Source organism: Triturus cristatus, chromosome 5_1 (assembly GCF_964204655.1).
Source record: "Triturus cristatus chromosome 5_1, aTriCri1.1, whole genome shotgun sequence".
In the NCBI taxonomy this organism is placed as follows: Eukaryota; Metazoa; Chordata; class Amphibia; order Caudata; family Salamandridae; genus Triturus; species Triturus cristatus.
Genome location: NC_140587.1, coordinates 93,599,776 through 93,625,564, shown reverse-complemented (window position 1 = coordinate 93,625,564; position 25,789 = coordinate 93,599,776). Strand labels below are relative to the sequence as shown.

Below are 25,789 nucleotides of genomic sequence, written 5' to 3'. Positions count from 1 at the left end.
TACACACAGTAACTATGTACAGCTAGAGTGATAAAGTTGGCACACAAGGAAGGAGGGCCGGCCTGGGAGCCCAAAGCAGCCCAGGCAAATTCTTCTCCGACCAGCCATTGTACGGTGCATAGCGAGTGATCCTGACCACTACAAAGGGTGGATTTGAGGGGGAAGTTCTCCCACCCAAGAAAAGTTTGGGGGAAAATGTGCATTCTACAACACCTCTTTAATTACATATTCGGCTGTGCTAGCTTTTAAAGCATAGTAAACGATGACCTTACTGTGCAACAGGATACAACCATCTTTGTTGGCGCTCTCCAATGATTCCCTCACTATCGCCCTCCAAAGGTGCCTCTCATCTCTCCATAGCTCCTCTCTCACATGCATTTCATTTGTTTTATAGCCCCTCTCATACCAGTTTAGGGTGTTGGAGCTCTTTACATCGCACACAGAGACAATGCCTCATACATGTGTAAATCAGTTTATAGAAAATGTTACATAAGGCAACGGAGACTGACTACAAGGTGTAGGATTCATGTCATCCATAGTAGAAGGCACTTTTTTAAGAGTGCTTGGTGTGGAGAAGCACAAACTCCGGATTCAGAACATAACACAGTGATTACGGTTGACTTAAATAAAAATAATTTATTTCTACCCAAACAAACCTTTTTTAGCAACATCAGGATAATGAAAGACTGGGTAAAAAAGCTTAACTTTCTAAGCTGTACAATGCAGTTTGCAAGCAGCTCTTTGACACTTCATAGCTCACTGTGCTAGATTATGATTGTAACTTATGAACTGCACAGTAGCAACAGAATCTCTGTGACAAAAGCAGTAACCCACTGAGCTATGCTCCTAAAATACTTTTTTTTAATGCATGGTACACGTTCTTTGCAGCAGGCATATTAACCATCTGCGCTACTTTAAAGGCGTCAAAACTGCCACTAGACGAAACTCCAATCTCTCTCAAGCGGGTTCATTAATCACCAGAGTTATTTTGACACTTACTGTTGCCTGAAATCTGCCGAATCTACAAGGAACTGTGCAGTGCTTTTAAAACTGATGCACCAGCTACAAATCCGGCCCCTTCTAACCTAACCACCCCCTGACCTTCAGCTTCCTGTGGAAACGCCCGATATCCAGTCCGGCCTTGCAAGGAAGTTGGGGTTTTTGGCAACAAAATTGTATACAAAATGATTTGTACACATTTCTTAATATCCAGCATTATCTTCATGCAGTACGGGGTTGGCACAAACTTTGTGCAATCTTTCTCCACACGAGTTAGATTTAGAATCGGATAACACTTTGGTATGGATCTTGTGGAGCTTTGGCAGTCTCTGCCTTCAATTTTCCCTCTTTTGTTGAGACCGCTCCCCGAACCTTGAGTGAACTCGAATCCTAGTCTGATGTTGCGCAAAAGCCATACCTCCGTTACCCGGTCTCCCACTACATGGGGACTTTTAGTTCTAATATACTGCTTGGCCGACTGTACCCTTTATTTGGGGCTCCCGAGTCAATCCGTCTTTGTGAGACCGGCTTTCCTTCTCACTCACGACTGGCTTGTTCCAAAAACGCACAATGTTCACAAGAGTTTGCACAATATTTTATTTATTCTTATCTAAATAATAAGGGTTTTATATTATTGTCCAATAGCATGAAGCACTATCAACATGTCCCTTAGTAATAATAGTTGAACAGAGTTCACGGAACGGTAGAGCCAATTTATTGTCCTAAATTTTTAGGTAAAGCAGTCTTGAGGTCTGAGGATGGCTCTTTATACTCACATTGCTGTGGTGATGCCTCCGAGATAGTGGGCGCCTTTGTGATCCGAGCGCATCATCTGTGTTAAAAAGAAGGTCGCGTCTTCCTTCGTTGCCACAACAGCACCAAATGGACTTGGCAAAGTATAGTTCTGGTACTGCCACTTGGGATAGATGAGGAGCGTCACATGCAACTTCCAGGACAAGCAACAACAGAACCATGCAGGTAGTGAGACCGCAGTCCATGCTTGGTGATGGGTTCTTTGGACTACACTGTGTTTTCAGCACGCTCCACCCCGTGGCTTGCTCTCTCTGGTGAGACCTTGGCTCTCTTGGATGCCCTCTCCCGTAGCTTTCCTCTTAGAAGGCGAGCATGTTTTAGGAGTGCTGTCTCTTCTCCTTCCATCTACACTTCTGATGTGGATCCAACGGAGAACCTGGAGGAAGACTTCTTGGAAACCCAGCGTGCTGTTTTTACCTTTGTGGTCTTTTCTATCAGTTTCATTTTTCTCATTTATTTTTCTTCTGAGATGAAAACAGCTGGAATCGTCTCCCCCTGGACAGGTGGGTGTAGACCACGGAGCCAGCCGTGTGGGGGTCTTCGTCAACCCCCTCTTTCCGCTTCTCTTTCACGAACTAAGTCCTTGAATCTTTTCTCTAGTTTCGAATAGCTGATTTCCTGTCTCTGTCTTTGCTCTGGAGAAGGGAGTAAAATAGAAAGCGTTATTACAGAGGTAGTAGCCAGTTGAGCTCTCTATGCTGAGACACTTTAGGTGAATAGCTGTGCATTCAGTGGAGAGATGGGTCCGTGCATGCTTAGTGCTAATATGTGATCCTGGCAGGTCGTACTATTAGATTGACCTATAATAACACTTATTCTTTACAGCGCCACAAAATGTAATTGTACTCGTTCTACAAAATGAGCTCTTTTAAATAGTCTGTTACACAGCTAAGGGGGGGGCACTGGAACATGTCCCAGGATTGTCTGTATTGTAATTGTATTTATATAGCGCTTGCTACCCCTTACGAGGCATCAAAGCACTTTTTGGCTGATAGCATTTGCGCCAGAACCAAAACATGATTAGTGGTGGATTAGTTTAGTGAAATTTGAGTTAATTTGAGCGGTGAACATGAAAGGCTGCTAGGTGGATTAAAAAAGAAAATGGGCGGATAGAAGAGGGAGGAGTCAAAGTGTGTATTGGGAGATCATCGTAATACGATCAGGTTTGGTATGAGTATTAGGAAAGATGGAGGGGTGAAGAATCTGTAGAAGTGGATTAGGTAGATCAAAGTTGTAATATGAGTTTTCGGATGAGTCAAAGGAGGGATAGGTGAGGTTTGAATTTAGATGGGTTGTTGGGGAGATCAAAGTATTAAAATTGGGTTTGGGGTGATCAAAGGAGGGATAGAGGAGGGAAGAGTCTAGAAAGGGTTATTTTGAAGCTCATAGTAGTAGAATGAGGGTTGGGATGAGTCAGAGTGGAGGTAGAGGATATATTGAAAGAGGAGACAACATGGCTAAAACACATTCACAAAGACTATCTCTTGCCATAGATGTTTCAGATGCTCTTGTACAAACCTCAGCAAAGGACCCTTCTACCTGCAGTGCGTACTGGGGTTCAGCCTGTCATTAATTCCATCTCTGTGATCCAGTTTCACTTGTTTTGTACAAGTAGCCTTCCTTTCCTAGCCCTTCTGTATTATTTTGGGACTCTTGGTTGAATATTTTTTGTTGCCAGCTTCCCTGAACCACTGTTTCTCATGTTTGTTAGGGTGAAAGCTGTTTACATGGTTTCTGTCAAAGGAAAGCATGTATTGTCGTGTGTCTATGTAACATAGTAGGAGGCTGTGGGGTTGGGAGGCAGAACACTGATGCCATTGAAGGTAATAAGGAGTTTGGGGTGGGGTGGGGTGGAGTGGCGTGACTAGTTTATGGGAAGTTGTGTTTGGTGCAGTCATCTCTCTCCGACTTAAACCAGAGAGAGGATTGACTACATATGATGTGGTATGGAGCAGCTTGAAGTTGTGCATTGGTTCGAGGTGTGGGATTCAATAGGTTTGGTAGGGTTGATATGAGAGGACTTTGTATGGCTTGGGAAGGACTGACGGAAATTGCAATTCGTGGAATTGTCCTTAATCAAAGATCTATTTGGTGTTCTAGAATATTGACGGTGTAGTGCGTTGGTGAAGGCCAATAGGCAAGCACTGGATCATCTAGGATAACTCTGGTTGCCTCTGCAGGCAGAGGATACTAGATAAGTGGAGAAAATATCTTGGAATGGTGGCCACGTTTGCTCTCTGTGGACACGCATCCAAAGATGAGTTGGACTCTTTGAAAGACTGTTTTTGTCTTTGAGTTCAGATATAATGTGTATTGCAGATCTTCCGTTGCCGGCAGAGTCCTGGGACCCTTGAGTGTTCCACCAGCTTTTGCTACATGTGCCATCTCCCCCCAACCCCGCCCCCAGTTGTCCGGATCCGGTTCCTTTACTTTGCGACACCCACACAAGGCTGTCTGGCTAGAGAGGCGGTGCTAGGATAAAAATCTGTACACAAGCCTTAGTAGCTGACGTCTGTCTGCTTGGCCAGTCTACATTTAGATTGTGCCACGTGGCAGAGCATTACTCTACGTTCACTTCACAGACACAATAAAATATAATTTTTCTGGATACCTAGGATAAAGCCCCTTGCATAAAGGGGGGGGTGGGGGGGGGTGCCATCGATAGATAGGTTAAGTGCTGTGGTCTGTAGCTCTTCTACAAGTTAAGCCGTGCTTGCTGCTGACAGGAGGGGGTTGGAATGGTCTGTAGCAGTTTCTTACTATAGTTAAAGAAAATTCTCCCCTTCCGGCTCCTGGTGGACTGTCGTAGCTGTGAAAGTCTAGCCCCATGGCAGGTCCCTAGTCCCCACCATTCTCTGATTGTCCCACTGCTGTCTGTGCCACATTGCTTCACTGACCATGCTGAGCAATAGCTGCTGTCAAACATCTTCCTGAGAAAAATCTGGGCAACCCAAAGCTTGTGAAGTAAAAATGATGCCTTGAATACGCACGCTGCAAGTATGTTTACAGCAGATGTTAAAGTATAAAGCTGGGGATGCTGCACGTGGCACAAGCGTAGACCATGTATTTTTAACAGATGATCTCACGGTGTTTGTATTGGTGTACTCTAGCCACTTTTCACAGACGGATCCTTCATGGCTCCATCTTTGAACCACAGTGATCTGCCAGAGGTAAAACGGATATGACGAGGAAGACTAAAGAGAGGACCTGGCGATAGTACCGAGTGAACTCTAGAGCGCTGCCACCTTCTGGAATTGTAGCATGGTGTGCTGGGTGGATAATTCATGGGGGGGGGGTGGAGGCTTTGACAGAATCCTCTCATCTTCTTAGGAAGGGGGTTTGCTGTAGCTCTTGATGCAATGCAAGGTGTGGCAGGGTCCCGGTTCGAGAGATTGCGCAGAAGCAGCTGACCTTTGATTGCAAGGCCTCAAGAATTCAGTGGCCCTAAACTCTTAAGGGGCAGACAGAGAGCCACCCCAGCCGTGCCTCTGTCCGGGCCTGCGGTTCTTCTATCTAGTTACCACACACAGCTCTGTCAATGTCCCTGCTTCCTGATCTACAGCACAACTGGCTTTGGTGACACTCGAGTCCCCATGGAGCACAGCGTCTCCCTTGATAGAGCTGCGTTGCTGTTTATCTCACGGCCCTGCTAATGTTCCCAATGCTTGGTCTTCACGGCCAAGCGCCTCATCCTTGAGCTGCAGCTGCCACAAGTTCAGCACACAGAGTTCTTGTGCCTCATTCTTGAGCTGCATGGCATTCATGTGGCTTCGAGGCGCTTGCTGTAGTCTCGATGCTCTAAAGCTATACTACCTGTAGCATGTTTTTTAATTGCAGGTGGAGAGCAAAGGACTTCATAGATTATCCTTTCTACTTGTGAATGTCTTGCATCCAAAGTATTATTGCACTCTTAAGGTTTTAAGGTCTTTCAACAGGAATAGGAAGGCACAAAAGCCAGCTTCCAGCTCACTGTATCATTTTGAGTGCTACAAGTAGGGTAGTAAAAGGAGGCCGCACAATGAATACCTGGGCTAGAGGTTGGCATTAGAACTGTTAGTTTTGAGGTGGTGCCGAGTGAGGGTTTGACTTGCATGTTTACAGATGGAGGCCCTTGGAGATCCTCCTTGCGTCCCGAGTAACACTGCGTCATTTCTTCCAAGATTCCTGCCTTACACAGGTCCCTTAACACTTGGGGCGTAGGTTCACCCATGGAGGTCGTGTGTGTCCAGGGCTAGTTTACACAATGGGCACACGAGAGAGCGTGCCTTCTCAGATTACCCAAGGGTGTTGCTGAGGATCTGTTGTCCCTCAGTGGCTCACACCGTTCATTTGCTCCTACTGACCCCGCCTCCCCAATTAGACCTGGTTGGCTTCTGGGTCTGTGACTCCAAGTCTGGCAGTTTGACTGGCCTCCACTAACCCCCGATGCGTCTGATTGCCGCAGTCCCCCGCTATCTCTCTCCATCCGGCACCCACTGACCGTTGTTGTCTCTCACTTGCAACTACCCCGTCTTGCTGGCCTTTGCTTGTTAAAACCAGCTACAGCTGTCTGTCCCTAGCTCCCACTATGCTCCCCTAACCATAGCTGATTCCTCCTGCCCATCCCCGCCCGCTCGCACTTGACACAGGCTAGTTTTGTATCTGCCTTCATTGTCTCCCATTGCGCCGAGCTGTGCCTTACTAGCCTCGCCATCCCTCACTAGCCACTGCTCTTGGTCACGGTCTCCTAACCATGCTCTGGGAAGCCCTCCGTTCCTGACTTCAGGTGCAGCGGTTTCACCACTCACTCCACTTTTCACTGTATAGAACATAAGCTTTCCCACAAAGCCGCCACCAGACAGTCATACAATTGCAAATATGTACAACATCACAGTTAGAAGAACAATGTGCAGTATCCGCAAAGATTATTCCAGTGGAGGTCTGCCCCAGGGTCTGTCAGAGGTGGTAATCCACATCAAGACCCTTGCCTACAGTGGTAATCTGAGAGTCTCTGTAATGAATTACTAGTCTGCGGACTAGTGTAAGAGCAAGCCACGCTAAAGGCAAAGTGTGAAAAGCATCTGTGAAATTCAGTACAAGTTTGACCTACTGCCTTTGTCGTAACATTGCCTAATAAACAGGTAAGCCTTGATCATTGGCTTGTCACCAAAACACAGTAAGGTCTACTGCATTGAGCATAAGGAATCCAACAAGGCTAAAACTGCAATATCGACACCCATTTCGGGCGAAGCGCACACCTTCTGCCCAATCAAATAAAGGTTTCTAGAGCGGAAGATCCATGTGGGCGCAGCCTCGGCCCTCCTCTCGGTATTGCTTCTTAAAGCTCTTGTTTGATGACTACCAGTGCGTAATTTGCAAAAATAAATGCATGCCACTGCCCTCGTCAGGTGGCTAGAACAGCTTGCACTACCCATTGCGACTGCCAGTGACAGCACCTACAACTGCTAATCCTCACCCTGCATCGAGGACAGTACCGACAACTGCTAATCCTCACCCTGCATCGAAGACAGCATCGACACAACTGCTAATCCTCACCGTGCACCGAGGACAGTACCGACACAACTGCTAATCCTCACCCTGCATCGAGGACAGCACCGACACAACTGCTAATCCTCACCCTGCATCGAGGACAGTACCGACACAACTGCTAATCCTCACCCTGCATCGAGGACAGTACCGACAACTGCTAATCCTCACCCTGCATCGAGGACAGCACCGACACAACTGCTAATCCTCACCCTGCTTGGAGGGCGACAGTTCAGATGGTCGAGGGCCCCAAAGCTATTATAATGACTTGGGCGGCTGGTGTTAGTAGTTTTTAATTTATACTGAATTAATAAACATCTGTTATTGTGCTCATCTCTAAAATCTCTGTCCTCATTCTCTGGACTCTCACTTTGTCTTGGATGCCACTTGGGGGCCTCGTGCCTGGCTCATTTCTTTGCTAGAGAATCACTTCTGTCCCTTTTCTGTGTTGGAGCCGAACTCCTGGCCTGGTTCTCTGTCAGAGCCTCGTGCCTGCCCTGGTTACCCATAGACTCCTCGTGCCTGCCCTGGTTATCCATGGAGTCCTCGTGCCACTCCTCGTGCCTGCCCTGGTTATCCATGGACTCCTCGTGCCTGCCCTGGTTATCCATGGACTCCTCGTGCCTGCCCTGGTTATCCATGGACTCCTCATGCCTGCCCTGGTTATCCATGGAGTCCTCGTGCCTGCCCTGGTTATCCATGGACTCCTCGTGCCTGCCCTGGTTATCCATGGACTCCTCGTGCCTGCCCTGGTTATCCATGGAGTCCTCGTGCCTGCCCTGGTTATCCATGGAGTCCTCGTGCCTGCCCTGGTTATCCATGGAGTCCTCGTGCCTGCCCTGGTTATCCATGGACTCCTCGTGCCTGCCCTGGTTATCCATGGAGTCCTCGTGCCACTCCTCGTGCCTGCCCTGGTTATCCATGGACTCCTCGTGCCTGCCCTGGTTATCCATGGACTCCTCGTGCCTGCCCTGGTTATCCATGGACTCCTCGTGCCTGCCCTGGTTACCCATAGACTCCTCGTGCCTGCCCTGGTTATCCATGGAGTCCTCGTGCCACTCCTCGTGCCTGCCCTGGTTATCCATGGAGTCCTCGTGCCACTCCTCGTGCCTGCCCTGGTTATCCATGGAGTCCTCGTGCCTGCCCTGGTTATCCATGGAGTCCTCGTGCCTGCCCTGGTTATCCATGGAGTCCTCGTGCCTGCCCTGGTTATCCATGGAGTCCTCGTGCCTGCCCTGGTTATCCATGGAGTCCTCGTGCCTGCCCTGGTTATCCATGGACTCCTCGTGCCTGCCCTGGTTACCCATAGACTCCTCGTGCCTGCCCTGGTTACCCATAGACTCCTCGTGCCTGCCCTGGTTATCCATGGACTCCTCGTGCCTGCCCTGGTTATCCATGGACTCCTCGTGCCTGCCCTGGTTATCCATGGACTCCTCGTGCCTGCCCTGGTTATCCATGGACTCCTCGTGCCTGCCCTGGTTATCCATGGACTCCTCGTGCCTGCCGCAGAGTTCTGATTGGGCCCAGGCCTGCTCTAGTTTTCTGGTAGGTTCCCAGGCCTACTCCAAGTCTCCGTTGATACCTCACGTGTGTCCTCGGGCCTGCCCCGATTCTCTGTTGGGGCCTAATGTTTGCCTTTTTCGCTGTTGGGTCCTCGGGCCTGCCCCGATTCTCTGTTGGGGCCTAATGTTTGCCTTTTTCGCTGTTGGGTCCTCGGGCCTGCCCTGATTCTCTGTTGGGGCCTAATGTTTGCCTTTTTCGCTGTTGGGTCCTCGGGCCTGCCCCGATTCTCTGTGGGGCCTAATGTTTGCCTTTTTCGCTGTTGGGTCCTCGGGCCTGCCCCGATTCTCTGTGGGGCCTGGCTTGCCCCGGTTCTATGTTGCGGCCTCATGTCTTCCAGATAGTCTTTTGGGTATCGTCTAACATATTTCACTTTAGGGGCCTCACGTTTGCCTTTTTTCCTGATGGGTTCTCGGGCCTGCCCCGATTCTCTTTTGTGGCCTCACGTCTTCCCTACTCTTTTTTTTGTGGGGAGGAGTTTTATCAGAGCGCTTTACATGAGCACCAGTTTCGTTACATAAGGACACATTCATTTTCGTTAGGCACGGGGAGGTTAAGCGATTTGCTCAGAATCACAGGATGTTGAGCGTCGTTGCCGAGACTTGAACCGGGTTCCCCAGCCTCGAGGTCGACCGCTCTAGCCCTAAGGCTCTCTCCGTCTTCCCGATTCTCGTTTGGGGCCTCTCTTCTGGAGCCTCACGTCTGCCCCTTTCTCTGTCGGGCCCCGCAGTCTCTAATCCCAGGTGCGGCCTCACTCCTGCGGTTTGCGGCAGCTGGCAGCTGCACCCGTGCCATAGGTCCCCTGTGGGAAGCGGCTCCATCTTCAGGGCTCCTGGGGCCGGGCTGTTAAGTTTTTATGGGACTAATAATGTCTCCCCTGGGGCGTGAGACCTAAGGCACAGCAGCGCTTCCAACACATTCCAGAGCTCGGGCTGCGCAGGGAGTTAGTACAACCAGAAGGCCAAATGTCCAACTCCGGCCCGGCAGAAATGCAGGGCTAGGGAAAGATGGCAGGTGAGAGCCTGAGTCTGCAGGAGAAATATGTATGGGGGTTCTCTGGGTCTGCAGCAGGTTGTGAGCACGCTTCTTTCCGCAGGGACTGCCCATTGTGCGTTCGTGGGTTCTCCACCCCACCCTCGTGCATGCCCTGTACTCCAGCAAGGCACCCGCCCGCATGGTTTGCAGGGTCTGCTCTGACCCCAGAGGCCTTTTGAGTGTATCTGCGACTGCTCTAGAGCCCAGGGGCCCTGTGTGAGCTCTCTGGTCCTGCACAAAGTATCGACCTCTGTCGGTGTAGTCCTGCGTCACGGGAGTGCTGTGGACCACGAGGGCTGTCATGCGTGTGCTGTGGACCCCTAAGGGCTGTCTGTGCAGTCCCGCATCATGCGTGTGCTGTGGACCCCAAGGTCTGTCTGTGCAGTCCCGCATCATGCGTGTGCTATGGACCCCTAAGGGCTGTCTGTGTAGTCCTGCATCATGCGTGTACTCTAGTCTAGACAAACGAGGCCGTCTGTGCGTGCGCCAGGGCTGCCTGTGAGTGCGGTGTCGAGTCGAGGGTGGTCAGGTGATAGGTTGCCGTGGTATGTAATCCGAGTGGCCTTGAGTGCGCGTCGCTCACGGCAGCGGATCGGTGGTGTGTGGTGGCCACAAACTACGAATCTTTTTCCTTGAACGAGAACTCTCGTTCCTGCCGATGCTTTCAGAGCCGCGCTGGCTCCAGTGCTGGGGGGCCCTTGACGCGCATTCGTCGTTTCCCGGCTCCCTGGGTGGGTCTAGTGGGCACGCCTTCGGTAAACGGGGCACGGCACTGCGTGGTGCGGCTGCCCCCTGCCAGAGAGCGCCCCTCGGGGCCTATGCACGCCCTCCTATCACCGGTGTAGGTAGAGTGCGGTGCACGCGTGAACGTCTAGCGGTGGGAGATGGTAATGGACCAGGGCCAGTCATATTGTACTGGGCCTGCGAGCCGCGCACCCCATCCCTGCGGGGCCTCCTCAGACCCCACCCTCGGGACGATTAACCACTCTGCGCTTAAATTACGAACCTTCCGCATGGGTAGATCGGATCTTATGCCGCAGTATGCGCCCTCCAAGCAGCGGAGGAGGTGAGACCCAAAGCAGGGCTTCCATGCTTATTTTTGCCCCCGTATGCCATGCGTTTATTTTGTGGTGGCGCACATCACTTTATAGTTTCGGTGCATTTTTGAGGATGAGCAATGTTGTAAGCAGTAGTCATTTTGCCTTATATTGTTACCTTTTCTTGGCATTTGCTTAGGCTTGTTAAAACTATTTTTCGTGTCCGCACAAAGTTGTTGCATGGAACTGCGTTGTCGCATGGTTGCGCTTGCTTCCGGGCCTAGAAAGGGGCTCTTGGCCATACCCAGCCCCGTCAAGCGGAGGTACTAAGCTGATCCAGACGGGCCCTCGCCAGGGGCCACCGTCGCTCCTCTGTGTGTTAGTGTGGGCATCGGGCCCGGTTTCCTGCTCGCTGCTCCAGTGGCTGAGGGGAAGCGGTAATGTCTTCCCTAAGTAAACGGGTTTATGTTTTCACGGATTCATGGTGTGCCGAGCTGCTTTTCATTAAAACCGAGCGCCTCTGCGAGAGAGGGGGGATGGGGCTGCTTTCGGGATCCGAGAGGGTCCCTCGGGGAACCTGTTAGAGCGCGCAACTCAGACCCGAAAGAGAGGGAAGGCTCGAGGGCCTGCCAGGACCTGGTCAGTGGCACCTGTAAGCTCAGCGCCATACCAAGCTCCGAGGTTTGAAATACTTTCAGACTGTCCTCAGGGCTCCTGTTAGCGCAGCTACTAACATTAAGTATCTCGGAGAATCCGAGACACTGTCGGGTCTGAAGTGGTCCCAAGGGCGCCTGTGAGCACAGCGTCAAACCCCACAGGGAGCTGTCAGGGTATGATATGGTACTAAGGACCGAGGGAAGAGCAGAGCCACTGTCCGGGTATGAGACGCTCTTGTTAGCGCAGCTACTGATACTGAACACCGAGGGAAGAGCAGAGGCCACTGTCCGGGTATGAGACGCTCTCTAGGGCTCTTGTTAGCGCAGCTACTGATACTGAAGACCGAGGGAAGAGCAGAGGCCACTGTCCGGGTATGAGACGCTCTCTAGGGCTCTTGTTAGCGCAGCTACTGATACTGAAGACAGAGGGAAGAGCAGATCCTCTGTCCGGGTATGAGACGCTCTCTAGGGCTCTTGTTAGCGCAGCTACTGATACTGAAGACAGAGGGAAGAGCAGATCCTCTGTCCGGGTATGAGACGCTCTCTAGGGCTCTTGTTAGCGCAGCTACTGATACTGAAGACCGAGGGAAGAGCAGAGGCCACTGTCCGGGTATGAGACGCTCTCTAGGGCTCTTGTTAGCGCAGCTACTGATACTGAAGACCGAGGGAAGAGCAGATCCTCTGTCCGGGTATGAGACGCTCTCTAGGGCTCTTGTTAGCGCAGCTACTGATACTGAAGACCGAGGGAAGAGCAGAGGCCACTGTCCGGGTATGAGACGCTCTCTAGGGCTCTTGTTAGCGCAGCTACTGATACTGAAGACAGAGGGAAGAGCAGATCCTCTGTCCGGGTATGAGACGCTCTCTAGGGCTCTTGTTAGCGCAGCTACAGATACCGAAGACAGAGGGCAGAGCAGAGCCTCTGTCCGGGTATGAGACGCTCTCTAGGGCTCTTGTTAGCGCAGCTACTGGTACCGAAGACAGAGGGAAGAGCAGATCCTCTGTCCGGGTATGAGACGCTCTCTAGGGCTCTTGTTAGCGCAGCTACTGATACTGAAGACAGAGGGAAGAGCAGAGCCTCTGTCCGGGTATGAGACGCTCTCTAGGGCTCTTGTTAGCGCAGCTACTGATACTGAAGACAGAGGGAAGAGCAGAGCCTCTGTCCAGGTATGAGACGCTCTCTAGGGCTCTTGTTAGCGCAGCTACTGATACTGAAGACAGAGGGAAGAGCAGAGCGGGAAGCACTAGCTATAGTGTGGGCCACTGAAAAGTTTAAAACATATATTTGGGGTATATCGTGTGAAATTTTTACAGACCATAAACCATTAGTTTCTTTGTTATCTGGTAATGGTTTAGGTAAGTCGTCTGCCAGATTGGTTAGATTACTTTCCAAACTTCAAGAGTATAACCTCATTGTTAAATACATCCAAGGTGGGAAAAATGTACGGGCAGATTGTTTATCTCGCATTCCCCTTCCTGATGCAAGCGAAGGTGAGAACAATTGCTCTAAAGATTGTGTAGTTGGTTTAGTTGATGCTGTTGCTACTTGCTCCAACAAAATCTCACAGGATGAATGGATTTCTGCTATGTCTAAGGATAAATCTTTGGAGAAAGTTGGAACTTTCATTAAAACTAGTTGGCCAAACCTTAAGAAGTTAGACATTGAGCTTAAGTCTTATGCACAAGTCAGTGATGAACTTTCATTTGATAATGGAGTTTGTCTTAGGAATGGGCTTTTCATTCCTCCAATGGATTTACGTGATAAACTCATAAATATCGCTCATGAGGGCCACTTGGGCATTTCAGCGACATGTAAGAAACTCAGGAGTATTTATTGGTGGCCTAGTTTAGACACACAAGTAAGGTCATTTATTGAGAACTGTCCGGTTTGTGTTGTTTCGGACAAACACTGGAAAATGCATAGGAAGCCTTTATTTCCTGTCCCATTTCCAAATCTCCCCTGGGATAAAATTGCCATTGATTTTTCAGGTCCTTTTTCTTTACTTCCCGCAGAGAAAAGGTACTGTATTGTTGCAATTGATTATCACTCTAAATGGATTTATTATTCCTTTGTGGATGCCCAAAATTCAAATTCGGTTATTTTGTTTTTAAAGAATATTTTTAAGATTGAAGGCAATCCAAATTACGTAGTTACTGATAATGGCCAACATTTTCTTTCAAATCAGGTTACTGAATTTTTACATAGCAATGACATACAACATCTCAAAGTTGCTTTGTATTGCCCGGCTTCGAATGGCCTTGTTGAGAGGGCTAACCGGTTCATAAAAGAAGGTGTACAAACTGCTTTGGCTTCTAATGTTGATGTAGGCGTTTTCATACAAAACAAAGTTTGGGCATATCTTAACACACCTCATTCCACTACCAAGGTCACCCCGTTCAAAGCCCTCAGAGGTAGAGAAGCAAAGTCTAATTTAATGCCTAATTGGTTTAACAATTTGGCTGCTGGATCTGATTTGGAGAAAAGAAGAAACATGCCAGTTGATTATCACGTAACTAGAGAAACTGTATCTAGGAAACAACTGGTACAAAAAGAGTGTCACGATAAAACTTCAAGGTTGCAACTTGATTTTAAACCTGGTGATTGGGTTTTAATTAAAAAACCGTTTAGAGTTTACAAGTGACAGTCAAAATTTACTTTGCCTGTTAGAGTTATTAAAGTTAGCAAACCGTCACTGTTCTTAGAGAATGGAGGGTGGTGGAGTAAGAATAGTGTGGTCAAAATTTCTGAACCTCAAGTCAATATTTTCAACAAGGTGTATGCTAACAGAAATGTTGATGACAACTCTGATTTCTCTTTTGGTCCTGATTGTGGAAATGTTCCTGTTACTGCAAGTTCGTATGTAGATTCTAGTTCATACGTAGATTCCTCACCAGTTTCAGATGCTGTTTCTCCAACACCTGATCTGAGTGCACGTAATCATCGGGTTTGTGGGCCACCTGTAAAATTGAAAGATTATGTTTTATATTAACTGTGTTGCTGTTTCTTTGTTAGCTTTCATTTAGTTTTGTTTTGTTATTATGGGGGGGGGGGTATGTAGTATGCTGTTTGGATTCGTGTGATTCCGCCACGCTACATATGAGACGCTCTCTAGGGCTCTTGTTAGCGCAGCTACTGGTACCGAAGACAGAGGGCAGAGCAGAGCCTCTGTCAGGGTAAGAGACGCTCTCTAGGGCTCTTGTTAGCGCAGCTACTGGTACCGAAGACAGAGGGAAGAGCAGAGCCTCTGTCAGGGTAAGAGACGCTCTCTAGGGCTCTTGTTAGCGCAGCTACTGATACTGAAGACAGAGGGCAGAGCAGAGCCTCTGTCCGGGTATGAGACGCTCTCTAGGGCTCTTGTTAGCGCAGCTACTGATACTGAAGACAGAGAAGAGCAGAGCCTCTGTCCGGGTATGAGACGCTCTCTAGGGCTCTTGTTAGCGCTGATACTGATACTGAAGACCGAGGGAAGAGCAGAGCCTCTGTCCGGGTATGAGACGCTCTCTAGGGCTCTTGTTAGCGCTGATACTGATACTGAAGACCGAGGGAAGAGCAGAGCCACTGTCCGGGTATGAGACGCTCTCTAGGGCTCTTGTTAGCGCTGATACTGATACTGAAGACAGAGGGAAGAGCAGAGCCACTGTCCGGGTATGAGACGCTCTCTAGGGCTCTTGTTAGCGCAGCTACTGATACTGAAGACAGAGGGAAGAGCAGAGCCACTGTCCGGGTATGAGACGCTCTCTAGGGCTCTTGTTAGCGCAGCTACTGGTACCGAAGACAGAGGGAAGAGCAGAGCCTCTGTCCAGGTATGAGACGCTCTCTAGGGCTCTTGTTAGCGCAGCTACAGATACCGAAGACAGAGGGCAGAGCAGAGCCTCTGTCCGGGTATGAGACGCTCTCTAGGGCTCTTGTTAGCGCAGCTACGGAAGAGCAGAGCCTCTGTCTGGGTATGAGACGCTCTCTAGGGCTCTTGTTAGCGCAGCTACTGAAGACAGAGGGAAGAGCAGAGCCTCTGTCCGGGTATGAGACGCTCTCTAGGGCTCTTGTTAGCGCTGATACTGATACTAAAGACAGAGGGAAGTTCAGAGATACTGTCCGGGAGACGCTCCCTAAACCTTTTCTTAGTGCATCTGATAACATTAAAAACAGGGAGTATTTGAGATGCCAGGGTCTGATGCTGTTATTAGGGCTTTTGTTAGCATCGCTCCTAACACTAGGCAGAGGGAGGACCCAAGATACAGCCCGGCCATGATCTAGTCGCTACAGCTCCGCTAGCGCAGCCTCTAACACTAAAGAGAGAGGATCGGAGATGCTGTCAGGGTCCGAGACCGTCCCTTGACTACCACTTAGCCTAATAGCAGGCCCTTAAGAGAAGAATGCATGCCCTGGGATGCCATAGAGGTGTGAGGTGCTCCTATGGCATCTGTTAGGGCCGTTCCAAGCCCTACAGACAGGAGGGATCCTCTTGGAGACCCCCTTTGTGCTTCGGCTGACCTCCACACACTAGAGCATGAGACGGAACCCAGAATAGTGTCAGGCCCGAGTTAAGCACAGCGTGCCGTGCCATCTCTCATTATACGTAAATGGTACCCGGGGAAGTCCTTGCTCTCCAGACTCTTGGATGGCTGCTTATTTGATCGACGTCTTTCAAGTAGCACAATAGAGCCATATTCGGAATAGGGCAGCAGTGTTTGCTCTTTGATGTCCCACACTCTTTGTTAGGGTGACCCTCGAGGTCTGTGCGCCTCCGGGAATGCAGAGCTATGCCAGGTAAGACCCCCCCCACCCCCTTTGCAAACATGGGGTGTGACCTTGAGGAATTACTTGGCAATGTTGTGGCCCCCAGCCTCTTGGTCTCCTCGGTGTTGAGTGTATCCCTTCTTTGCCTGGATTCCCCTCACCACAGTCTCTGACTCTCTTATTTTTAAGGCCTTTCATGGCACCCCATGAGTACTAGGGCCTTAGCCTACTCTCCCAATCCCTGGGGGAGGGGTGATGTGTGCGGACACAGGGCGTCTGTTGTCCCGCACGGGCTCCCAAGGCATTCACTGTTCGCTCTAGGCCAGTCCTGAGGTTGAGCCTGAACTCTGAGCTTCAGGCAGTGCTGGGTGACAACTGTCCGTGTCGTGTTTTCCCGCTCTTGCGCCCAGCCGTGAGGTCACTCTGAGCGGCGGGGGTTGGGAAAAGTCAGAAGACTCGCCCCGGTCACTGAGTCAGTCTCTTTACTCTGGGCACTTTAGCAGTACACAAGGTAACGAACAGTAGTGTGGGCTCTATGGGCTGCACCAGTAAATAAGTCCTCAAAATCGGATATAGCACAAAGGTGCTCACAATTGACTTGATCCCACGACTGAGCTTTCAAATATCGGAGAAAATCAATTTCTCTTCGAATAGCGAAGATAGTATCAAGAAGCACACTAATAACTAAAGCAATTCAAATGTCAAGTACAATATCATCTTTTCAATCATGGCATCAACGAAACATATGTAGACGGGAGTCTTGATAGTTCTTGAATTCAGTTTTGTTGCTTTTATTTTCACAATTAGAAGAATGAATAATGCATCAGCCCAGCCAACACGATGCGTACTAAAAGGATTTCAGCAGGGTTAAAATACGATGTGGTATCAATACCAATGGAACGTGCCTTCCGATGGAGAAAAGTTATATTTCGTGTTGTGAAACCCCCGTAGCGTGCTATCAATCACCCAAATTAAAGCATCGATTCTTCGGTTGAGATGAGAATTTCCAAGAATGGAGTGCTTCGTTATTGATAGGCAGTTGAATCTTATCAGAAAAAATCCTTCTTGATTAATATATAATCGCCGCGATTCCCCGTAGCGTAAGAAGGTAAGGTCTCCGGAGCAAATATCCTCATTCTTCTTGCCAGTCGTCTGAGTGTACAGCCTGATTCATCCATGATGTGCAGTGCGGAACTGTCCCACTGAACCTTTATTAACCCTGATGTTAAGTTCAGGAACTATCCGTTTGTAATTTAGTAACTCTGATATGAAGTGCAGGTACTGCCCAATGAAGTGCCTAGAAGCCCCGATACAAAGTGCCAGTGTTGTCCCTTAGTCTAGCAGCCCTGATATGAAACCACATACTGTCCGTGCCTGGCATAGAGGGCCTGTACTGTCCCTTTAAAGCTCAGCCCCCTTTTTCGTAGTTAAAGCAGTGTATACAGTCAGACTGACCCCACCTGTTCTTTGAAGGCTCCAGTCCTTTCATTATTTTGTGCAAAGTTAAAAAAAAAAAAAAAAGACCCCAACTATTTTAAGAACTGATGAAAAAGTGGTCATTTTTCATTGACTGGTGTGCTGACCTGAGGGCGCCGCTCAATAGGAATCCCGAAAGCTGGCCAGCGTGCTGCTGGCGGGGCGGATGCAGCTGGGGGCAGTAATGAAGTGTGATGAAGGGGCCAAGGGATGCACGTGAAAGGAGGTAAGCGTGCAGAACTAGAACCTGACCTCGTGCAAGTGCCTGGGCTTTCTGTGGCTTGTGATGGGCAGCCCAGCCCTGCTGCAGGTGCCTCTGTGCGCCCCTCTCCTGTGCTTTCTGTGGCTTGTGATGGGCCACCCAGCCCTGCTGCAGGTGCCTCTGTGCGCCCCTCTCCTGTGCTTTGTGTGATGCCCCCCCAGCCCTGCTGCAGGTGCCTCTGTGCGCCCCTCTCCTGTGCTTTGTGTGATGCCCCCCCAGCCCTGCTGCAGGTGCCTCTGTGCGCCCCTCTCCTGTGCTTTGTGTGATGCCCCCCAGCCCTGCTGCAGGTGCCTCTGTGCGCCCCTCTCCTGTGCTTTGTGTGATGGCCCCCCAGCCCTGCTGCAGGTGCCCCTGTGCGCCCCTCACCTGTGCTTTCTGTGGCTTGTGATGGGCCACCCAGCCCTGCTGCAGGTGCCTCTGTGCACCCCTCACCTGTGCTTTCTGTGGCTTGTGATGGCCCCCCCAGCCCTGCTGCAGGTGCCTCTGTGCGCCCCTCTCCTGTGCTTTCTGTGGCTTGTGATGGGCCACCCAGCCCTGCTGCAGGTGCCTCTGTGCGCCCCTCTCCTGTGCTTTGTGTGATGGCCCCCCAGCCCTGCTGCAGGTGCCTCTGTGCGCCCCTCTCCTGTGCTTTGTGTGATGGCCCCCCAGCCCTGCTGCAGGTGCCTCTGTGCGCCCCTCTCCTGTGCTTTGTGTGATGGCCCCCCAGCCCTGCTGCAGGTGCCTCTGTGCGCCCCTCTCCTGTGCTTTGTGTGATGGCCCCCCAGCCCTGCTGCAGGTGCCTCTGTGCGCCCCTCTCCTGTGCTTTGTGTGATGGCCCCCCAGCCCTGCTGCAGGTGCCTCTGTGCGCCCCTCTCCTGTGCTTTGTGTGATGGCCCCCCAGCCCTGCTGCAGGTGCCCCTGTGCGCCCCTCTCCTGTGCTTTGTGTGATGGCCCCCCAGCCCTGCTGCAGGTGCCTCCTGTGCGCCCCTCTCCTGTGCTTTGTGTGATGGCCCCCCAGCCCTGCTGCAGGTGCCTCCTGTGCGCCCCTCTCCTGTGCTTTGTGTGATGGCCCCCCAGCCCTGCTGCAGGTGCCTCTGTGCGCCCCTCACCTGTGCGCCCCTCACCTGGGCTTTCTGTGGCTTGTGATGGGTCCCCAGCCCTGCTGCAGGTGCCTCTGTGCGCCCCTCACCTGTGCTCTCTGTGGCTTGTGATGGCCTCCAGCCCTGCTGCAGGTGCCTCTGCGCCCCTCACCTGTGCTTTCTGTGGCTTGTGATGGCCCCCCAGCCCTGCTGCAGGTGCCTCTGTGCGCCCCTCACCTGTGCTCTCTGTGGCTTGTGATGGCCTCCAGCCCTGCTGCAGGTGCCTCTGCGCCCCTCACCTGTGCTTTCTGTGGCTTGTGATGGCCCCCCAGCCCTGCTGCAGGTGCCTCTGTGCGCCCCTCACCTGTGCTCTCTGTGGCTTGTGATGGCCTCCAGCCCTGCTGCAGGTGCCTCTGCGCCCCTCACCTGTGCTTTCTGTGGCTTGTGATGGCCCCCCAGCCCTGCTGCAGGTGCCTCTGTGCGCCCCTCAGCTGTGCTTTCTGTGGCTTGTGATGGCCCCCAGGACTGCTGCAGGTGCCTCTGTGCGCTCCTGTGCTCTCTGTGGCTTGTGATGGGCCCCCAAGCCCTGCTACAGGCACCTCTATCCTCCCCTCGCCTATGCTTTGTGTGATGCCCCCCCCCCCCCCATCCCTGCTGCAGGCACCTCTGTGTGCCCCTCACCTGTGCTCTCTGTGGCTTGCTCTGGCCCCCCAGCCCTGCTGCAGGTGCCTCTGTACGCCCCTCGCCTGTGCTTCTGTGCACCCCTTGCCTGTGCTCTCTGTGACTTGCTCTGGCCCCCCCAGCTCTGCTGCAGGTGCCTCTGTGCACCCCTCACCTGTGCTTTCTGTGGCTTGTGATGGGTCCCCAGCTCTGCTGCAGGTGCCTCTGTGCGCCCCTCACCTGTGCTCTGTGGCTTGTGATGCCCACCCCCAGCCCTGCTGCAGGCACCTCTGTGTGCCCCTCACCTGTGCTCTCTGTGGCTTGTGATGGCCCCCCCAGCCCTGCTGCAGGTACCTCTGCGCGCCCCTCGCCTGTGCTCTGTGGCTTGTGATGGGCCGCCCCAGCCCTGCTGCAGGTGCCTCTGTGCGCCCCTCACCTGTTCTTTCTGTGGCTTGTGATGGGCCGCCCCAGCCCTGCTGCAGGTGCCTCTGTGCGCCCCTCGCCTGTGCTTTCTGTGGCTTTTGATGGCCCCCCCAGCCCTGCTGCAGCTGCCTCTGTGCGCCCCTCGCCTGTGGTTTCTGTGGCTTTTGATGCCCCAGCCCTGCTGCAGGTGCCTCTGTGCACCCCTCACCTGTGCTTTCTGTGGCTTGTGATGGGTCCCCAGCTCTGCTGCAGGTGCCTCTGTGCGCCCCTCACCTGTGCTTTCTGTGGCTTGTGATGGGCCGCCCCAGCCCTGCTGCAGGTGCCTCTGTGCGCCCCTCGCCTGTGCTTTCTGTGGCTTTTGATGGCCCCCCCAGCCCTGCTGCAGGTGCCTCTGTGCGCCCCTCGCCTGTGCTTTCTGTGGCTTTTGATGGCCCCCCCAGCCCTGCTGCAGGTGCCTCTGTGCGCCCCTCACCTGTGCTTTCTGTGGCTTGTGATGGGCAGCCCAGCCCTGCTGCAGGTGCCTCTGTGCGCCCCTCGCCTGTGGTTTCTGTGGCTTTTGATGCCCCCCCCCCCAGCCCTGCTGCAGGTGCCGCTGTGCGCCCCTTGCCTGTGCTCTCTGTGGCTTGTGATGGCCCCCCCAGCCCTGCTGCCGGCGCCTCTGTGCGCCCCTCACCTGTGCTTCTGTGCGCCCCTTGCCTGTGCTCTGTGGCTTGTGATGCCCACCCCAGCCCTGCTGCAGGTACTTCTGTGCGCCCCTCGCCTGTGCTTCTGTGCGCCCCTCGCCTGTGCTCTTTGTGGCTTGTGATGGCCCCCCAGCCCTGCTGCAGGTGCCTCTGTGCGCTCCTCGCCTGTGCTTCTGTGCGCTCCTCACCTGTGCTTCTGTGGCTTGTGATGGCCCCCCAGCCCTGCTGCAGGTGCTTCTGTGCGCCCCTCGCCTGAACTTCTGTGCGCCCCTTGCCTGTGCTCTGTGGCTTGTGATGCCCACCCAGCCCTGCTGCAGGTACTTCTGTGCGCCCCTCGCCTGTGCTTCTGTGCGCCCCTCGCCTGTGCTCTTTGTGGCTTGTGATGGCCCCCCAGCCCTGCTGCAGGTGCCTCTGTGCGCCCCTCACCTGTGCTTCTGTGCGCTCCTCACCTGTGCTTCTGTGGCTTGTGATGGCCCCCCAGCCCTGCTGCAGGTGCTTCTGTGCGCCCCTCGCCTGAACTTCTGTGCGCCCCTCGCCTGTGCTCTCTGTGGCTTGTGATGGGTCCCCAGCCCTGCTGCAGGTGCCTTTGTGCGCCCCTCTCCTGTGCTTTCTGTGGCTTGTGCAGGGCTGACCTGCTGCAGGTGCCTCTGTGCGCCCCTCAGACCTCAAAGTTGCTGAACCCCGATTTCTGGAATACTCGAAGTGTATAATTTCTGGAATGCTCTAAATGTGTAGCAGTGTTAAGGGGGTACATCAGACTCTCGATCCCACCTCTTTGTTGTACCAGCTCATTCCTTCAGTCAGTCTTTACCAGGGGTACCCTTTGATAACAAAGTATACTGGTTTCACCTGTCTACGCACCCAGCAAAAAGTACGTGCTTCTAGGAAGGGGTTATTACTAAAAGTACAAGCGATCCCATTAGTTATTAAATCTGAAGTTATTACTTACGAATTAGAAATCTGCTTTTGAGTTGTTGCTTTTGTCCTACCTTACGTTAATTTTTAGTAACGGGTGTTTAAAGCGGTTTCTTCCATTCTGACTACTACTGAGGGTGCAGGGCTCGTTTGCTGGTGTAGATGCGTTTTTATAGCAAAGATTGTCGCACACTACAGCAGGACGTGGGCGTCCAGGCTGGTCCAGCCTGCACATGCCCCTGTCCGCTGGGCCTTTGTGGCATCAGTCTGGTGCTGATCGAGAATCTGTCGTTGTAAAAAGCTCCCAAACCTGGGGCGAACGGTGCCCTAGCTCAGTCTCATGCCTGTCAGGCAGCTTCTGACTTAGAAGGGTCACCGTTCATGGGTTCGAAGTGAACCTGCCCTCGGGCTGAGGCCTGTCCGCAGCAGGCAGTGGGCTTGTTTGGGGAAGGGCAGCCTGGCACTGCCGTGTCTCGGCTGCTGCTATTCACCGGTCTGGACCAGAGCAGTCACCACAGCAGCCGCCTCGGCCTCTTCGCACCAGTGCAGATCTTACTCCTAACCATGTTTCTCGCCTGTCTCGATGGGGACGCGTCTCATCCGTAGGGCATCTTGGCCCCAGTTACTATAGCTCTGTGCCTTCTCCAGACTGACCTTTTTGGCTTGCTCGTTGGCGGCCACATACATATCTTAGTGAACCACTCACCCCTCATCTCTTGGATTTCTTGGTTGGAGGACCCTGGTATTTCTTTCACCTTTTACGTTTCCTAGCTGGTGATGGTCATTTGACCCTTGGTCCCTTAAGTCTCTTTTACCCTTCTTCCGTACATGTGGCATTATTGGTTCCATGACCTCCATGGACGTAGGCCTCTCGGATCTCTCTTCTCCCTTGTCCCTGCTCACAGCACACTGGTACCTGTTGAGCCCGGTTCCTTGAAGAGCAGGCCCTATACCGCTCGTTGCCTCTGCTCATGAGACAGTGTTCCCTCATCATTTAGGTTCCTTGGATGGAGGCCCCATGCATCTCGTCCACCCTTCTCTGTGCTCTTGAGGCACTGGCCCTCTTCATCTGGGTTCCTTGGACAGAGGCTCCGCTGTCCATCTCATTCACCATCAGCCCAGCTTGTGGCCTCCTGGACCCTCTTGAGTTGTCTAACCCAACTAGAGGCCCCACACTCTACCTCATCCATCCCTCTCACTATCCCATGGCCTGCTGGAGCCTGGTCCCTTCCCCCTCTGGGTTCCCTAGATAGAGGCCTCAGTGTCACTCTTTCACCCCTTGCCCAGATTGCGGCCCTCTGTACCCTCCTCAGTCTGGTTACTTGGACAGGTGCCCATGAGTATACCACATCCCTTCCATCTGGTGACCACTGGACCTGCTTCAGTTGGGTTCCTTGGTTTGTGGTCCCATTGTACACCTCCAGCTTACTGGCCCCTCTGGAGTCTGGCTCTTGCATAGAGACCCCACAGTATACCTCTTCCACTCCTTCACCCATCTTGTTGTGTACCACTGGACCCTCCTGAGTTGGGCTCCTTGGAGAGTGGTTCCACCCTTTGCGCGTGGCCCCTGGAGTTGAGCCCCTTGGAGGCTGGCCCCTCCCCGCCTCCTCCACCCTTTGCGCGTGGCCCCCGGAGCTGGCCCCCTTACCTGCTTGCGCTGGTTGCTGAGGCAGAAGGTGCAGATCTGCTTGGGCTGTGAGTTCTCGCTCTCCCGGGCCGGGCTGCTGCCCTGGTGGTGGTGGTGGTAGAAGGTGGTGGTGTGGCACGGCTGCCCGTCGCCGCAGGCCTCGCCCACCAGCAGCACGTTGCCCAGGTGGGAGATGTAGCTGGAGGCCAGCCGCAGCGTCTCGATCTTGGAGAGCTTGCGGTCGGCGGGCTCGGTGGGAATGAGGGTCCGGAGGGCGGTGAAGGCCGTGTTGACGCTGTTGGTGCGGTCCCGCTCCCGCGCGTTGGCCGTGTGGCGCTGGCGCGGCTCCCGGTTCAGCCGGTGCCCCTTCTTGCCCGAGCGCCGCTTGCCGCCCTTGACGGGGAAGCCGTCGGCGTCGAGGTGGAAGCCCTTGTCGTCGGAGCCCGAGCTGTCGGTACAGCTCTCCTCGTCCTCGGACAGCATGCTGATCTCGGGGTACAGGTAGCGGCTGGGGGGCGTGCGCAGCATGGCGAAGGACATGTCCGGGCGGGGAAGGGGGCAGAGGGGCAAGGGCAGTGCCGACGCCGTGACTGCACACCAGGCCCGGCGCCCACTCACGGTAGAAATGGGGCAGCGACGGGAGCGGGCCCTGGGCCTGTGCTGCGGATACTTTAAACTTTCCCTGGGGTTCCTACTCTGGTCTTAAAGCGGTCTCTTCACCCAGAGTTCTGGAGCCTTGCAGCAGTCTCTTCTCACAGAGTTCTGGAGCCTCGGGTCTCGGGTGGTTTCTAGAGCAGCGCCGGCTGTCTCTTCCTGGTCTCTGCAGATACTTGGGTTCAGCTTCGGTGCCCCTCCCCGCAGACTCCCCCTTTCCCCTGATACGGGAACTCTTGCCTTCAGGTAATTTTACAGCGGTCTCGTGCCCACTCCTGGCGCTCTCTCACTAGGGTGAAGTTGGTGCAGCCTCAGCTCTGCTTCTTCTTGGCCTCTGGGGACAGTCCCTTCTTCCACTGGGTTGTGTAGTGGTCTCTGCTTATCTTTGCGCTCCTAGGCCCTCTTGCAGGTGGTTTAAAGTGCTATCAGTCCTATCCTTGAGCTCTCTTAAGGTACCCGAGGTCAGTCCCTTTAGGCCTGCTGTGTGTCTCTGCCTCCCCTTGGCCTCTGGAGCGGTCTCTGCTTGCAGTTTAAGGTTCTGGTGACCTAGTTCAGACTGTACCACGGCTCCGCACAGCCTCTGCCTTTCTGGGGCCTTTGCCCCCTCTGGGTTCCGGAGCTGTCTTTGCCCTCCCCGGGCTCTGGGGCGCTCTCTGCTTGCAGGGGGTTCAGTGTGTTCCAGTCCCCTCCGTGCACTCTCTTCGGGTACCCCAGCCCAGACTGCAGCCTTCCCTCCCCTCCTCTCACGTGCGCCTGGAGATGCTGAGTTCTGCCTCAGCCGGCAGTTTTATAGCCTCGCGTAGTGGTCAGCCGGGCCCCTCCCTCGCTCCCTCCTGCCTGTCTGAGTCTGAGCAGCGGCAGCCCTCGGAGACCCGGGAAGGGATGAGTGTGAGGGAAGGGGGAGGGAGGTGTGCAGCCCTGAGGGTGATCCAGCTCAGAGGCGCAGGAGCGCACAGTTGCGGTGTGAGGCAGCGGGGCTGCTGGGTTTGTGGAACGAGGCAGAGGCTGTTTGGAATTCTCGAATGAGGCAGTGGATTTAGGCTCGAGCTGGGGCTTGTGATGCTGCCCTTGCGCGTGCGTTGAGGCTGATGGAGGCTGGAGTGGGGCTGGTGGGACGGGGTTAAGTGTTAGACCGCGGCTCATGAGGGGGTATCACACAGCTATCGAGGGCCCGTCTCTGCCTGCAGTCTCCGGTTCGGCCTGTACTGTCACTAGTGCCCGTCTCTGCCTACAGTCTCATCAGACTGCAGCCTCCGGTTCGACCTGTACTGTCACGCATGCCCGTCTCTGCCTGCAGTCTCACACAGACTGCCCCGTCTCCGCTTCCCATGTACTGTCACTAGTGCCCATCTCTGCCTGCAGTCTCACCACAGACTGCTCCGTCTCCGGTTCCGGCTGTACTCTCCCTGTGTGATCACTCCCAGATGTGTGACCTGGGCATTTCTGCAGTCTCTCCCTGGCACTCCACGTATTAACACCATTGCTTTGAGGCCTTCCTTGTGCTGCTGGTGGTTCCGCAGTCCTCTTGTGCACGGGTTCAGTTTGTAAGGCTTTTCTCTTGGAGCACTTGGTTACTGCATGTTGGACTTGATCCTCTCTGTAGGGTCACCCCTAACCATTTTGCTCTCACCCCTCCTGCTCACAAAAATAGTTTTTGTTGGCATTAGGAC

At 53.1% G+C, this 25,789-nt stretch overlaps 2 protein-coding genes across 2 annotated transcripts in view; one reads left to right on the top strand and one right to left on the bottom strand.

The window, feature by feature from the left end:
* Window positions 1-25,789, top strand: part of BOP1 (BOP1 ribosomal biogenesis factor) — a 572,762-nt gene that overhangs the window by 394,019 nt on the left and 152,954 nt on the right. The window lies entirely within an intron of this gene.
* On the bottom strand, window positions 1,586-25,073 carry SCX (scleraxis bHLH transcription factor). The gene is made up of 2 exons (XM_085604481.1): window positions 23,487-25,073; window positions 1,586-2,447 (listed from the first exon to the last, which is right to left on the bottom strand). Exons 1-2 carry the CDS (start codon window positions 24,003-24,005, stop codon window positions 2,409-2,411), a joined length of 558 nt encoding a protein of 185 aa, XP_085460607.1. The 5' UTR covers window positions 24,006-25,073; the 3' UTR covers window positions 1,586-2,408.

Excerpts from the sequence above, each read along its gene's own strand:
- SCX (XM_085604481.1), bottom strand. The coding sequence starts at position 24,005 with ATGTCCTTCGCCATGCTGCGCACGCCCCCCAGCCGCTACCTGTACCCC. Across the intron at positions 2,448-23,486 it reads TCAGCAACCAGCGCAAGCAG|AGCAAAGACAGAGACAGGAA; the intron begins GTAAGGGGGCCA and ends TCCCTTCTCCAG.